Source organism: Curcuma longa, chromosome 3 (genome assembly GCF_044706935.1).
Source record: "Curcuma longa cultivar G26 ecotype Majalengka, Jawa Barat chromosome 3, ITB_CL_G26_1.1, whole genome shotgun sequence".
Lineage (NCBI taxonomy): Eukaryota > Viridiplantae > Streptophyta > Magnoliopsida > Zingiberales > Zingiberaceae > Curcuma > Curcuma longa.
In genome coordinates this window covers 10,774,524-10,791,031 of record NC_133863.1, presented here as the reverse complement: position 1 = coordinate 10,791,031, position 16,508 = coordinate 10,774,524, and the positions used below count along the sequence as shown (strand labels likewise).

The 16,508-nt window shown below is 35.6% G+C and overlaps 2 protein-coding genes, 1 long non-coding RNA gene and 1 pseudogene across 6 annotated transcripts; all 4 read left to right on the top strand.

Moving 5' to 3' along the window:
* The first annotated feature begins 747 nt into the window (after nt 1–747).
* On the top strand, nt 748–2,103 carry LOC141822769 (uncharacterized). Its single transcript, XM_074710098.1, has 5 exons — nt 748–1,141; nt 1,243–1,300; nt 1,370–1,453; nt 1,536–1,677; nt 1,785–2,103. The coding sequence occupies exons 1-5, from the start codon at nt 757–759 to the stop codon at nt 2,076–2,078; spliced, it is 963 nt and encodes a 320-aa protein (XP_074566199.1). The 5' UTR covers nt 748–756; the 3' UTR covers nt 2,079–2,103.
* Nucleotides 2,104–5,068: 2,965 nt separating this feature from the next.
* On the top strand, nt 5,069–6,305 carry LOC141823376 (AT-hook motif nuclear-localized protein 28-like; annotated as a pseudogene).
* Nucleotides 6,306–6,734: 429 nt separating this feature from the next.
* Nucleotides 6,735–8,556, top strand: LOC141823379 (uncharacterized). Its single transcript, XR_012601405.1, has 3 exons — nt 6,735–6,781; nt 8,364–8,421; nt 8,531–8,556. It is a non-coding gene; the product is annotated as an uncharacterized LOC141823379 (long non-coding RNA).
* A 3,013-nt stretch (nt 8,557–11,569) lies between these two features.
* LOC141823374 (peptidyl-prolyl cis-trans isomerase CYP40-like) lies at nt 11,570–16,461 on the top strand. Of its 4 annotated transcripts, XM_074710651.1 has the most exons (10): nt 11,570–11,866; nt 13,486–13,986; nt 14,196–14,283; nt 14,375–14,427; nt 15,094–15,198; nt 15,595–15,670; nt 15,752–15,789; nt 15,870–15,953; nt 16,084–16,129; nt 16,218–16,461. In XM_074710651.1, exons 1-8 carry the CDS (start codon nt 11,621–11,623, stop codon nt 15,951–15,953), a joined length of 1,191 nt encoding a protein of 396 aa, XP_074566752.1. In that variant the 5' UTR covers nt 11,570–11,620; the 3' UTR covers nt 16,084–16,129; nt 16,218–16,461. The 4 variants fall into 4 exon arrangements, 3 of the variants coding, with proteins under 3 accessions (XP_074566752.1, XP_074566753.1, XP_074566751.1); XR_012601404.1 differs by lacking the exon at nt 16,084–16,129 and having other exon boundaries at nt 15,752–15,793; XM_074710652.1 differs by lacking the exon at nt 16,084–16,129 and having other exon boundaries at nt 16,222–16,461.
* Nucleotides 16,462–16,508: the final 47 nt, after the last annotated feature.

The window sequence follows — 16,508 nt, the reverse complement described above, 5'->3', positions numbered from 1 at the left end:
TAACTTTGGCACACTATGTGGTCGCTATGTCATAACAATCCGCCCATGACCCATTTGGATTGATACATTTCAAATATTTGAATGCAAATTAAAGGTGACAAAGAGGTAGTTAATTACAATCAAAATCATAATAAATCATCAAAAAGATTATTACTATCATTAATGATGTAAAAAGCTCACCATTAATTTCAACGGAAATAGTTTCAAAAATAAAATAAAAACGAAGAGATGGAAAATCCCCATCAAATTGGCAACATGCCAACCATGAATGGCCCTGAAGTATAAGTTAAGTATGGTAACCCTAAACCTACTCAAGCAAATCATGATCCCTCCGAATTTCTTAGCATTCGACTAAGTTAGTGTTCTACCAAAATTTAAAGCGGTCGAACAAACCTACTTAGATGGACCGGATATGAGTTCATAAGAGCGACTAAACTTTGTCAAAGAGAAGAATTAGAATCATCAATATGCCTAAACCAATAACTTGGGAATGTTTTGTACATTGGTTTGTTAAATATTAATTAAACATGTTTGTCATGAACAAGAATCAAAAGTATAAAAAAGTAGCTAATTAAGTGAAGCAACTCCTCTTCATTGCCTTTTGTAGAGCCAAGGAAGCTTTCATTGATCTACCATGAAACTCATGTCCTACCACACGACCCTAAGACATGCCACCAAATCATCCCCAACACTTATTTCAGACACTCCGAGTGCATTCAAAGATCTCACACTCGAATTATTGTCCCTGCAGCAGCCATGGGGAGGCAGGTGGTGGAGAGAATTCCTAGCTCTCAAGAAGTCGAAAGGCGATCGTCGCAAGCGAAGAGCGCGCTATCGCGCCACTTGCAAAGAGTTTACCCACTCAGCATCAAGAAAAGCTGCTCATTCCTCAGTCTCTCATCCCTCTCCCTATCTCAGAATTCAAATGCTTCATCCCTCAATAGCTCCTTCTCGAGTTGGGACCCTAAGAATTCAGTGTCGTTGCGGAAGCTTTTCGGGTCCTGGGAGGACACTGAGGCAGGGTTCGGAGTGGATGACTTGAGGTCTCTCGCCGGAGAAGATCCAGCTAGTGGAATTCTCAGGGTGGAGCATGATCAGTTAGGAAGCGGGAAGAGGTGCAATTGGATTACCGAATTTAGTGGTGAGATGCATTTACTTTAACTTATTATTTAAGGTGGGATCGACTATATAGATCTTATTCTATCGTAAGTTTGTGATCTTACCATATTTTTTGTATCGTAGATGAAGCGTATATTTCGTTCCACGACGAGTATTGGGGGGTGCCTATCTACAATGACAAGTAAACATCATTTTTTTTTAAAGAAAAATGAAAAATCAAAATCAATTTTGTTGATCGATTCTTTTGTAGTCGACTCTTTGAGCTTCTCGCATTGTGTGGAATGCTGATCGATCACAATTGGACTGAGATATTGAGGAGAAGAGAGCTATACAGGTTGGTATATGAATCAATGTTTTTAAAATGTATATTGCTCCAATCTAAATTTATTTATTTATTTATTTTCACTTTCTTTTAGGAAAGTGTTTTTGGAATTCGATCATCATTTAGTTGCGAAGATGGAGGAGAAAGACATCATGGACATAACCTTCGACAAGGAGCTCATGCTGGCTGAGTGTAGAGTGCGATGCATAGTAGATAATGCTAAGTGCATCCAAAAGGTGATTCTTCGTTATCATCGTCATCTATCATCGTCAAGTCGTAAACTATTTATGATATTTTGATTATTGATTTGAGTTTTATTTATTTATTTATTATTATTATGAAGGTGGCTGAGGAATTTGGATCCTTTTGCGAGTACGTTTGGAGCCAAGTGAAGCACAAGCCGATGGTGAACAAATACAAGTACTGTCGGAGTGTGCCGTTGCGGACGCCGAAATCTGAAGCGATGAGCAAAGATCTAGTTAGGAGAGGGTTTCGATTGGTGGGCCCGGTCATTATCTACTCCTTCATGCAAGCCGCTGGATTAGCCAACGATCATCTTGTCCATTGCTTCCGATTCCATGAGTGTGTAAGGTTTGGAGAGAGGGGAGGCATTCCGTTACCCTACGAGGAGGATTGATCAATACAAATCTATGTATCATCGATTGGGCTTAATTATGATTGATTAATGTCAACTCTTTCGCATAGAATATTGGTCGGATTAATCAGTTTGCTCGATTTGGTTAAATCAATACATGAAAGGGATGTAAATTAATGAGTCAAGTTAAATCAAAATTTATAGTGTTTAAATTTATTTGATAAAATAATTAAGTCAAATTAAATCGAGTTTAAAATAAATTAAATCATTAAAATGATTGTTTAATTTTAATTTGATTTCTTTTTTATAAGTTTAAAAAAATTATTTATTTAGCATGTTAATAAAAAAAATTTTAATTAATATAATTTAAGATATTACACACAAAAATCATTTATGAACGTTGTTGTTCATGAACGTTAATGAAATATATATATATATATATATATATATATATATATATATATATATATTTTCAAGTTTATTTATTTAATTTAATAAATTATTTAAATTTGTTCATTAATGTTTTGTTCATTGAAGGTCTATTAGATTGAGTGACTTGTTCTTTATTTTCTTCTATATTTTATTTTTAACAAAAAGTGAAATATATCATCCTAATAATCCTACACAATCGATCTCACAATCATCTGTAGAAGTAATTGAAGGTCCATTTGATTGGGTGGGCTCCCCTTCTTGAACCATTGGAGTAAGTTCATTACAAGGTTGAATAGTCTAAATTAAGAAACCATAAATAACTGTAAATGCTGACGATTTTAACATAACTTTATACTGCTAAAAATTATTATAATATTAAATAAATTTAACTAAAATTAATCAATTATTAAATTAATTCAATATGAAGTAATTTTAATTATAAATCGGACAGTTTTGATTTTTTTTAAAAGACTTAAATTGGATAGTTTATATTAATGAAAATAAGGAATTTTTTATTGTATTATAAATAATTTTATATTTTTTATAAATAATTTTTTTTAGATTTAATGCTATAATATTTATTTTAAAAAAATATTTACGGATCCTTATTCTTTGGGTTATAATTCTTGATATGTAAATACGTTTTTAAAATTTCCATTTTGAAATGTAAAATTAAAGTGCAATTTATCTTCTCTATGTTCTCATTCTCAAACGGTAAATCAACATGTTCCCCATCTGAAGAAAAATTCCTGTAAATATGTCATAGCTAGGGATCGATTTCATTAATGTTCTCTCTCTTGTCATATTATTATATTCGGATGTCCTACCGTTACATCGTTGTCCCGGAGGCAGGTTTTGTTCATACAAGATCTAACCTTTGATTGTAATTTAAGTACAAAATAACATTTGAAAATTATATACAAATTGGTCCTGAGGCTGCCAAAAGTTCGACCAAAAGTCAACAGCCACCAGCAAAAAGGACACTCGAGAATAAATGGTCTGTTGACTTTTATGCGCATAATGAGTTTCTTATGACTTTTATATTTATTTTCACTATTTACCTTTTAAATATATTTTGTCCAGTAATTTATTTTAAAATTATTATAGGGTTTTAAAATAATTATGCACGATATATGATATCCTTCTGTATATGTACGAGTTACTCGTCGATCCTAGTTTAAACAGAACATGTAAGCTATGGTTGACTTATTCTTTCTCTGAACAAGTCAACTGCTCTTTTAGTACAAGTACAATTGGGATTATTCAAAGTAATTATCATAATCTATAATTTTTTAACAAAGAGAGAGCAATTGCGAAGTTATCAGATGTGGTCCCCTAGATGCTCCTTATCTGTGCATAATGTCAGCAGTCGTCAGATCCGATCTCTTCGAAATATTTTTTAGATGAGTATAACCCTCACAAAGGTACTTATAAACTCTTTGGAAAAATATATTTATTTTTACAAATGTTTTATATTGGATTTCACTTCGTCCTTTGTGGACGCAGGATAGAAGAGCTAGACAGTTGTTGCAAGCTCGCTGTTGTTAGCTTGCGGCCAGCGACGAAGGGCATGCTTGAATATTTGCACACTTATTTTTATATCTATCGAGCAAAAGTGCAAGATTATATGAAACAGTCTCTAACAAGTAGAAGTCTAGAATGACTAATTTTTTAATAGTTGACTAAATTTATAATAGATTGTATAATCTATCTAATTGACTAAAATCTAACCAATCCATTGAAATTCAAATAGAAGCGTTTTTTATTTTTCAAATAAAGAATTTTTAATCAAATGAGCACTCCACTCATCTGTTCAAAGATCTCAACAACATAAAGATCGAGATTGAACTTGACCAATAATTTTTTCCCTTTAGTTCTCCACTTCTTATGAGCAAAGACTCCTTGCTTTTATACTTTTATATTTTATCTAAAGATATTTATTTTCAGGTCTTTAACAATTCTATGCCTCTATCACCGTATGCATCATCAATGCAACACGACCATATCAAATCACAAACTCTTTGGGTTCTATATGTATTATATTGAACACACATAATTTAAAAAAAAAATGGAAAACATTCCACTAATATAATATCAAATTTTTAAAATCAAATTTAAATTAATATTTATATTAATTATATTTAATCATATTGAATCTGATCCGGTCAGTCCCACTCAAAGTCAAATCCACTAACATTCCAAGTGGAGATGACACGTCCCCATCGTCCACCAAGGCGATGTCTCCCAGCCAATCAAATTGCGACACGAAGACCGTCTCGCTGCAATCAGCATCCGCCGGTCTCCAAACCAAATTAAACTCGCCGTGGGGGTCAAACTCCGTGGGCCCTGCTTTTAACAACTGGGCCGACACCCGAACGAACACGGCCATGATTGGCGGCGCCTGGGCCCACAGTTTTGACCAATCAACGCTCATTTCCATCGCCCGTTACGCTACTCCTGCCCTCCGTTGCCTTCTCACGTCGTCGTCGTCCTAGCGCTGCCGATGTTGAATATTGTCGCGTCTGCACGTGCTCCAACTTCACACCTCGCAGCGAAGCGTATGCGACTAAGCAACTGCTGTTCACTAAGGACAGGGACAACGAGAGGAGTAGACAGGCGAGAAGGCGGTGCGAACGCGCGCGCCAGCTTTTTTCTTCCTTGCCGTCAAAGCAATGACTGTTCCAAATTGAATCCCCGACGGATATCGGAGTATATATAGAGAGAGAGACTCCTTCTTTTGGGATTCGATCTGATCAAACATGTTCTTCGGTAATTTCTTAGAGAAGAAGATGATGCAGAGCAGCAAGCAGGGCGCTGAGGCCATGCTGCGGTTCCACATCCAACAGCTGCAGCATGGTAATCAGTACGAGAGACCGGCGGAATATTCCGTCTCCGAAGACAGCTCCCGCAGCACCGGGGGAGAGATTAGGAAGCATTACAAGCTGGAAGGAGAGCAGGACGGGGCGGGAGAGAAAAGGATACTGGATGCAGGGGACGGGGAGACGATGGAGGTGGCCAAGCGCCGGCGTGGACGCCCTCCGGGATCCAAGAATAAGCCCAAACCAGATTATTTTGCGGAGGAGACGCTGCAGCCGCCTTCGGATGCGGCGGCGGTATCCGGCATGGGATGCCACCTTCTCGAGATCCCAGGCGGCGGGGACGTGGTTGACTCGCTGGAGCGCTTCGCGCGCCGGCGAGGCATCGGGGTATGCGTGCTCGGAGCCTCCGGCGCCGTCGTAAACGTGGCGCTAAGGCAGCCACCGCCGGCTGCGGCGGTGGCGTTCCGCGGCCGGTTCGAGATCCTGTCGATGTCCGCGACGGTCTTGCCACCGGCGATGGCGGCGCTGGCATCCACCGGGACGACGGTGTCGGTGTCCATGGCAGCCCCGGGGGGCATGTGATGGGCGGGACGGTGGCCGGGCCGCTGACTGCTGCGGGGACGGTGGTGGTCGTAACGGCGGGGTTCGCGAACCCTACATTCCACCGGCTGCCGGCGGAGGACGACGTCTCGGTGTCCGTCTCCGTTTCCGGAGGAAGCGACGAAGCGGAGGAGAACAAGCATCAAAACGAACACCGGTGGTCCATCTACGGTGGTCACATGTCGCCAGACGTCGTTTGGCCGCCTGCCTCCCGGCCACCGCTGCCTCCGCCTTACTAGCTTTAAATTAGAGAAATTTTCATTCTGCCGCAAGAAATTAGGTTATTTTCAAATTGCCCTTGTAATTTTAGAATAAAAACACCTTTTAGAAATTTTCAATAATTACATGATAGATATGCTTTATGTGTATTACCAAGCTTTATTGCCAATTAAAATATTTGAGTTGATTATTTGAAGCATATTTTTAACTAGTCTAGAATTTTCTAAGCATTATGAAAAGGAATATAGTTTTTAAAATATAAAAATATTTTTGAAATAAAAAAAATATGATGAAGTGCTGCTCTTTTAATTTTTTTTTTGAAAAAAGGTATGTTTTTTATCAAAATAAAAATAAGGGCGTTTTTTTACTTTCAATTTTTGCCCAGTGGCATAGTTTAATTTATGCGTCGCGGCGTACGAGTTTTGAAACATCCATCGCCGTTGCCGATGGTTTCTCTAGTCTCTCTCCGCCACCGCGGCGACGGCGCTTCTTCTTCTACTTGCATTTGTTCTTCTTGCTCTTCTTCAGGCGATCGCTACCCTCACCATACCCTAGATCTGATCCGGTCATAGATTCATTGATTCGGGATTCCGTCGGCTTCGCGACTTGGAACCTTCGGCTTCCAAGGCTTCCTCTCGATTCTCTAAGTCCCGGAAGCGATCTGGAGTGGTAAAGGTGTGCCATTTTGGCTCGTTTTTCTGCTATTTCTTATGTTTGGTAGTTCATTATTTCTTTTGTTTGAAATTTTGTGTGGGTTCCTCTTCAGATCCGAGTCTCGCAGTTCTGAGCTTTTGTACTTTCTTATTTTGCCACTATCACATGGATTTGGATAATGAGAATTAGAATCGTAAAGCTTTCGTTGGGAATCGGGCCTTCTCTGAAAGTGTCTCATTTTGTGATTTGGTAGATTGTTTATTTGCGTTTAGTCCTGTTTAGGTCGAACTTGTTACTATATCGTGGTGAGCTTGAGACACATTTTTGAAGCTCTCAGTTGTTGGTCTTGCTGTTTGATTGTTGAATCTGACTCTAATTTGCAGAGGTGGTATTGAGGCTGGTTCCTGCGCTGATTACAGTTCTTATGTAAAGATGCCTTCCACATTTTTGATTATATGCTTTTGGACTCAACACATGACAATCAAATTAACTATTCACTCCTGGGTTCTGGTTTTGTATTTTAAGTTTATCTAATGTCTTGATTGTTCAGTTTCTATTTGCCCTTTGTTTGAGTATGTACTATTTACTATGATATGTTTATTCTTTGCTTTCATAAATTTCAGTTATTTGCAAGTGAGGATATAGTAATTTTAGATAGTCCTTTTAGTCCCCTCAAAAAAGTCGAATTACATCCTTAATCTGAATATGAGGTCATTTGATCACTTGTTAAGTTTCTCCAAACATTTTGGAATTGTGATGGCAGCATCTCAAATTGTTCATAACGTGTTTGCATCTCCTTATTTAGTTCAATAACTTTGTTACTCTTAGTCCCGTATATGCACTGACGATATAATGAATATGATAACAAATGGAAAAAGTGTTGTATAGTGATTATTCTGATAAAAATGATCTCATATTGTGAAAAAAAAGTGCATTATGAAAATAGACACTTGATAAGGTTCAACCATTTAAGCATTCCTAATTCATTTGAAGTTTGGATGCTCTATCAGATACTTGCTCATTTTTTCACATTTTAATGAATCATGACATGGGAGACAACTTATTTACAGTGAGACATGTTTTTCTATAACGGAAGCTTCTAAAAGCCCCTCAGATTTACTAGATAACATAAAGGCAACAAAAGATTCATTCTGTCAGAACCATTTGAAGAATTGAAATTTGGATTCAAGAGTTTCAAACAGCAAAATTTCATGTAGTTAGAAATTTAAGCAGACTTAGTTTCTCAAGCTAGTTATTTGGTTTGTACAACTAATGACATTAAGAAATGAATGGGGAGAAGCTCACTAATTACCAAAAAAGCTGATAGGCAGTCATCCAAGGTTCTATGACAACCACAATTATGTTTTGACAATGTTTTCATCACGGTATGATTTTTTCGTTCTATTATTTACTTTCATCCCAATTCTCACATACATGAATGGCGGTATGTTTTTTCTACTTTCACAAGCCACTCAAAGTAGTATACCTATTTTGGATATTGTTATAGGGCTAAACTTTTATTACCTCTGGGAATTTATTCTAATTTTTAGCATAAGTTATCAACCGATAGTTTCCTGCACATTCATGGTAATTGCTTGTGCAGACTCAAGAGTTTGCCCTTCACAGTAAGAAATGCGGCAAATTTAGTTCCTCCCTTTCAGGTAAATGATTTAGTTGATCATTCATATGCATAAAACTGTTTCCAGAACATTTCAAACAGCTTTATCAATTATTTGAGGAATTCTCTAATCCATTATATGTTGCTTGCAGCATGGGGTTCAGAAACTAGTGCAGCACTTGAGTTTTGCTGTGCGCTCTCTCGAGGCAGGTGAATTTATAAAACTGACTAACATTGTTATTGTAGTTGGGTTGCCCATAAACTGTGTGGCTCCTTCTGAGCTGAAATATGTTTTGATTTAGTAGGTTGAGAATATATTAGCGGTAGGCACAGTCATTGTGGGGGCAATTCAGGATCTTATTAGAATAAAAGATGATGCTGATTCAAAGTATCTATAATTATCTACTCTTCAATTTTTTTCTCAAATTTCCTATTACCTAGTGAATGAGGGTGATTTGCTCATTCAATTTACTCTCCAGGTCTCCATACTCATATACCGCGTTGAGGATCTTTGGTGTCTATCAGGAAAAGTGCATGGTTAAGCACAAAGATTTAGCTTTGAAGTCCAGCATAGACACTGTTAGCAGGTAGTCATCCTATCCATTGCATTCACTTTGATCTATCTCTTGATTACTTAGCGTGTACCTTTTATGGCTGTATCTTTCTTGGCCACTAAGATTCATCACTGAAAAAAATGGAAAAGTGGCACATTATGATACCAAAAACGACATGGATTTGTTACCTCTTTTGGCTTCCGTAGCAGTGCACCATTGTTCTTTTGTTATGATCACAAGTGCCTCTAGTACAATTAGAAGAAATTGGAACATGACTTAGATCCAAATCCAGTGTTTCTAGATGAAGAATAGTCTCCATCATAAGTTAGGTAGAATTTTTATCTCGTTTGGTAGGACAACACAGATATATAAAAAAAGATGCAACTAATTTAATGTAGTTCGGAATAAGCTTTAAATCCACTGAGAGGATCTGTCTTTATAATATGAAAGCAAAAGTATAATAAAAATTAGACGAATCTTTGTGTCTAGACTTCTCTCCTAATACCAATGAAATGAAGATTAGTGGAAAATCTCACCTCCAGCATTTCTCAAATGCCGAAATAACTCTCTGAGAATGATTGTCTCCTAGGCTTTGAAACACTTAATGGGTTAGAAATTCATAACTTAGTCATCATCTATTCTACAATAAGCTATTGTGCTATTTATATACTCGGATGGAACAATATTAACTTGAATCCAACCTGCATTTCTATATTGAATTTCAATAGTATTTCTCTGATATAAAACAAATGCATGATGTCATGAAGCCAAGCTTATAATTCAATTAACTTGTTCCATTTCTTGATCACAGGAATCAATCAATGGCTCACTGCTCAACTTTTTTTGCTGTTCATTAATGCATAAAAATTTAATGAAGAAGTTGGTACAGAGATGCACAATAATTGAATATGGAGGGAATCAATGTGATAAAAAGTTAAATATATTCTTTACTCAGTTGGAGTGTTATCTTCGTGATTTGGGAGGACAAAAATAAAAATTATGAAAAAAAAATGAATTATTTATTTATTTTTATTTACCTAATAAGTAGATAGATTTACGAATTCAATCAAAGATTATTTTTTTATCCATTCAAATTGGGCAAAAAGTTTTTTTTTGTTCTCGGAAATATTTTCTCCTCCTTTTTCTTTCTTTTTCTGCACCTAATACAATAAATAAGAGCATTAAAAAAGTAGCCACGTGAATTCACATATACAATTTGTAAAACCCTGTTGTCAGGTGCTAATTTCAGCAAATTTGAGACAAAAAAATTGAATTAAAAATAATAAAGAAAGAAAAGGGTAAAAATTCACATATACAATTTGTAGGAAACATGTTGTCATTTGCTAATTTCAGCAAATTTGAGACAAAAAAATTGAATTAAAATGGTAAAGAAAGAGTTTCTTTAAATTTCAGTACAAAATGAAAAATCAAAGGCATTTTCTTGATACTCCCCAAAAATGGTGTTCAATGATAATTTTTTTTTTATTCCAATCAAATTAAATCCGCCGCCGCCGCACTACAAAATAGTTTTTTGGAAAATTAAATCTCTTAAAATTATAACTTTGACAATTCTATAAAAAATCTTTACAATTATAATTTATTATTATTTTTAACAAAAATCGAATAAAAATATATAAAAGACTATTTTTATTAAAAATATTATCATAATTGCTATAATCAGTATAAGTAAAATTGTTTCAAACAATTATAGCCGCCGAAGTTTTATAACAGCTATGGTCATAATATTAAAATAATTTTAATCAAATTTAAAACATATTTTATATAATAATTTTGATGAATTTAAAATTATTTTATATTTTATTAAATATGATTAAAATTACTGCACACTCTCTAGGATAAAAATATTTTTATTCTAAGAATAGGATGAAGAATCTTTTAATATATTTTAAAAATAAATGTCCTTTTTAACTAATAATAAAAATAGAATAGTTGAGCCCGTTAGATTGACTATCAAACAATTTAAATAAATTAAAATAAAATTTTATTAATTTATTTAAAAATTGATCTAAATAGATCATCCACGTGGGATGCGGATCCAAAGGAATCAGTTCATGACGAACTTAAGTTGGTCCATGAATTGAGAAGGAAAAAGCAATTTTAAAATTAGATTATAAATTATGAATTTATGATGATATATATTTTTTAAATTAAAAATTATGAATTTTTATGATAATTACTTTGGATAATACGTATAAGTGTGAAATAAAAAATTAAGAATTTTATAAGATTTGTTAAAAAAATATTTGTTTATGAAATGATGAAATTTATTGAATTATAGAGATTATATATATATATATATATAAATTTTTGATTGATTGTTTATCTAATTCATAATTATCTTAAATTAAATTGGATTGAAATTTCTTGACTGGTCAGATGATTGATTCTTGACGGACCAGTCTATCAATCGGTCCGTCTACCGTTCTAAATGAAAATAAAAGATATTTTTAAATATTTTTTATAATAATCGATTGTTCTTTATTGCTGCTGTTACAATTTGATTATTATTAGTGTGGCTCATTAATATTATTATCCACTTGTGATGTGTGCGCTATTTATTGCCAATAGCAAGCCTTCTTTCTTCTCTTATTTGAATCAAATCAAGCAGGCGGTCGCCGCGACGACGAAGGCGACTCCCGAAGATTTAGGGTTTCTTCTCCGATCGAGATGGAGCGGGGCGAAGCGAACGCTCGAACCGCAGTGGCGAAGGCGGAGGCGGAGGCGGAGGCGGAGACGGGGGCGATTTCAAACCCGCGCTGCTACTTGGACATCAGCATCGGCGGCGAGGTGGAGGGGAGGATCGTGGTGGAGCTATTCGCCGACGTGGTGCCGCGGACGGCGGAGAACTTTAGGGCGCTGTGCACCGGGGAGAAGGGCGTCGGGCCCGCCGCAGACGTTCCGCTCCACTTCAAGGTTGCTCCCTCTTTTTCTTAATCTCACTCCCATTTGTTTCCATGTCCTCCGTCGTTGATTCTTTTGCCCTTGAGATGTTGCGGAATCACGGGCGAGAGGCGTGGGCTTTGTGGCGGTTACTCGGTCGGGACCAGGGTATTGTCGTCTTTTCGTAGGATTTGTAGTGGTACTGCTGTGGTTTCGTCAGTGGAGCCTGTGGGGAGTACTGGAATATTCAGACGCCATGAAATCATCTTCTGTCTTTTCTTTGTTATCCTTTTGGATTTCTTTTTCACTTCCATATTTCTCCTGGAGTTTCTGATGAGTTTCAGGAAAGAAACTACGGATGCCTAAAGGAGGAAAATTTCTTGGGGAGCACATTGTTGAGGACCATATACTAGTGAACTCGAAGGGATATTAAATATTAGACATTTGCAATATTTCTGAAAAATAGAAACTCTGTATGTGTTTTCTTTGTCATGTCTGCTATGATATATAATTTATCTAATATGGTAGAATTATCTTTCTCAATAATCTAAGTTCACATTTATACGTTTTCTGTCTTCTGTCTTCTATGAGGTATATGCTTACCCAATTTGCTATAACTATCTTAGTAATGATAAAGTTCAATGAGATGCTTTCATTTTTTTTCTTGCATACCATGGACTCCTTTTCAGTGAGGATTCTTATAAAAATATGAAAATTAAGTAGTGAGTCAACTGCCAAGGGATCAGTATATTCTTGCTTTAATGAGCTAAATTAAAATTGTTGTGCTCACTGAATAATGGTCTGTTTAACAAATGATTACAGGGTTGTGGATTACACATTACTTTGATTGATGCAGATCTGTGTAAGAAACATAAGGTTCTAGTGGAAGGAGTTTGATTTTCATTTGTACATAAAATTTACGGGGGAAAATCATATTTTCAGTTATCTATATCTTCCAGTTGATATATGAATACAAGTTTTTCAATGTTCCAATATTTTGCGCCAGTTAATATCTGTGGATACTTTTTAGTTGACATGAGATTTTGTTCAGGTTGTTCCATGGTGTTATTTATTTCTGTGATACAGTTGTATACTTAAGCTTGAATATGACTATATGAGCCACTTGTCTTACTGAAGTTTTGGCATGAAATTAAAGTTCATTTGCTTTAATGAGCGAGTTTTTTTGTTCCACAGTAATTATGTGCCTTAAATTGAAGGTTATGATTAGCACTGTCGCTTGTCTTGCTTTGTTCTATCAAGTCTACTCACCGTGCTCCAAGACTAGATACTTTTGTAGTTGGCATATTAATTATTGATCTCCATTTCTTATGTGGACAATTTTGACTTATTTTGCGCACAACGCACTTGTGTCGTTGATGGATTGAATTAGGCACTGCATTCATAATGCTCCTAATGCTTCAATTTTCAATTTAGAATTGGCAGTTTGCCTTGACGTGATTTCTCTCGATATAAATTTCTTGACACAAGGGTATCTTTCTGTTCCTTATGTGAGGTTCATGTATGAATCTTCTCTCTGTCATTGTCATTTTAAACAGAAGGAATCACAGGTGAAAGACCAGATTGAAAATAACATTATTTCTGACATTTTTTTAAATTCTTTAGTTGGACTACATTGTAATTGTTTGTTTCAGGGCTCATGTTTTCATCGTGTCATCAAAGGTTTCATGATACAAGGGGGAGATATATCCGCTGGTGATGGAACTGGGGGAGAATCCATCTATGGTTTAAAATTTGAGGATGAGAATTTTGTTGTAAAACATGAAAGAAAAGGAATGCTTTCAATGGCAAATTCTGGTCCTAACACAAATGGATCCCAGTTCTTTATCACTACTACTAGAACATCTCATCTAGATGGAAAACATGTTGTGTTTGGGAAAGTTCTTAAAGGCATGGGAGTTGTTCGTTCAATTGAGCATACTCCTGTTGGTGAGGCTGATTGTCCCACTATTGATGTAGTGATCGCTGATTGTGGAGAACTTCCTGAAGGGGCTGATGATGGTGTGCCAAACTTCTTTAAGGACGGTGACTTGTATCCTGACTGGCCAAATGACTTGGACGAAAAGCCAAATGAGGTTTCCTGGTGGATGAATGCTGTGGAATCTGCCAAAACATTTGGAAATGATAACTTCAAGGTGAAATTTGTTTCATATTCTGGCCATGCTTTGCTACTGCTTTCATTGTTTCATTTTTTTTTCAATGATTATGTAAGCAACTGAATAATATAGTATGTCGGTCTTGTCCATCTGAGCATCCACCTTATATTCTATAGGACGTGTATTTTCTTAAATCTCTCTGTTTGTCATTTATGTGATTCAGATTTATGAAATTGTACTCCATGCAGAAAAAAGACTATAAGATGGCTCTTAGAAAGTACAGAAAATCTTTGCGCTACTTGGATGTATGCTGGGAAAAAGAGGAGATTGATGAAGGCATGCAACTGCTACCTGGAGTTCTTTTTGTGCTATTGAACTTGGCCTTTCTTAATTTGCATTTAAATATTCTTGAGATTCTATTTTGCAGCAAAGAGTTTGTTGTTGCGCAAGACAAAGTCAATTATACTGACAAATAGTTCTGTAAGTTTTGCATCTGTGTCCATCTTCTCTCATTATACTATAAAATAATTTGAACGCACAAACTAGAATTAGTCAAGAGAGTGATTGTTAATGATTTTTTTAATCTGACCACGATTTGTTAGGACTAATTTATCATCTTGTTCTGTTTGGAGAACTGGAAATTACTGCAAGTTATTGATGGCTAAATTAGCATTTACATTTATGATCATTTTCTTTTTAACTTTAATATTTAGATGTCCTCACTGTTTGGGGTAATTTTTGGCATCAGTTGTATCTTAGTTATGCAAACATGAAAGACCAGTATACTCTTACATAGTCTCGTATTCTGATTTCCATGGTGCAAACTATTCCCACCTGAATGAAGTAGTTTAGCTGTGAGGTCTAAATTATTTGAATGTGTTAAACTCTTAGTACTGCTCTGGATTTGTCTAACCACTTTTATTTATAAAAATACAATAGACTGATTACACTTGGTAATCACAGACTTTTTTACTTGATGATTTTTTTTCCTGATCTTTTTAGTGGCCAATTGTTTCTCTTTATAAGGGTTCTCTTGAATTAGATAGATGACAATTTCTAAATAATTGCTAATTCTGTAATTTCTCATAAACCATCAGTTACTATAATATTTTTTGCAGCACCATGCTCAATAATTTTGTTTATTAGGCTTGCAAGTTAAAGCTACTAGACTTGGAAGGTGCTTTGTTAGATGCTGATTTTGCAATACGTGAAAAAGAGGCAAATGCGAAAGCTTATTTTCGGCAAGGTCAGGTTAGTCTTATTCTTTTTGATGATCCAATGAGCGTGAATTTTTCAATTTGTTTCGCCAATCATTCATGGATCTATTTGTTTGTTGAACAACATCCTCTGTTATTATGGATCTATTGGTACGGTAACATTCCTATTTAAACTATCATTTTCTTGTTTCTAGTATAATTAAATTTCCTCCAACCTTTCTAGGTACTGCAAATCAGTATTGACTCATTATAATCAACAAGCCACTACTGCTTTATGACAGAGTGCTAGCTGAAAATCCCTATTATTTAATTCAAAGAAGTTGGCGAAATTGATTCTCCATTTTTATTTTTTAGTGTTTGTTCTCTATGTGTAGATATAATTAACATATTTACTTATTAATCAATGACTGCTCCTATGGAACTCTGTTAGGCTCACAGTGCACTTAATGATGTGGATGCTGCGGTGGAGAGCTTCCTTAGAGCACTTGAATTAGAGCCTAATGATGGTACCCGATACTTTTGATTGTACAAGCATTCACCTGTTTGAATTAGAAAGATTTTGATTCAAATTTTCTTCAAATTCTTAGGAGGTATTAAGAAAGAGCTCGCCGCCGCAAAGAAGAAGGCAAGTAAATGCCAATCTGTAGAACCTTTTTGCACAACTTCACAACTGGATCTTCATCTCACTCCCTAAGTTATATATAGATTGCTGATCGACGAGACAAGGAGCGGCGGGCTTACTCGAGAATGTTCCAACCCTCTGCCAAGTGCAATGGCAATGATAACTAGGTTAATCATCATTTTTTTTTCTAGCAACTCATCTTGCATTATTATTATTTTTTCATTTGAATTGATTGAGAGTTCATAGGAAAAAGCTTCCCAGTTCACCTCTAATAACATGTTCTTTTTCTTTCTGAAGTATATGGATCGCTCAAAAGTTTGAGCTCTGTTTTTGTAAATACACGGTATTTTGATTAGTTTAAGAGATTTCAGGTATTAGTTTTTGTTTTTGTTTTTATTTTTACATTTTTTGTACCTTCATTGCTGCTGCAGGCAGGCGTATATACGTTGGGGCCGAAGGGAGAAGGATGAGAAATTTTGATGGAGCCATTTATTTTCCTTACAACATTAGAGATGCAACTGAACATTTATGAGGTATTTTTACTGAAAAATCAACACATTTTGATAAATTCTATCTACAAACTGTTTGCCATCAATCTTAATTACTTTGATTCACTTCCTCAAAGTTTTTCTTTTTTGATGAATTTGATGCAGTATCTAATGCATTGTTCCTTGATTGAATGCCCTCAGTTTATAGTTATATCCTTAATATCCACTCCATTT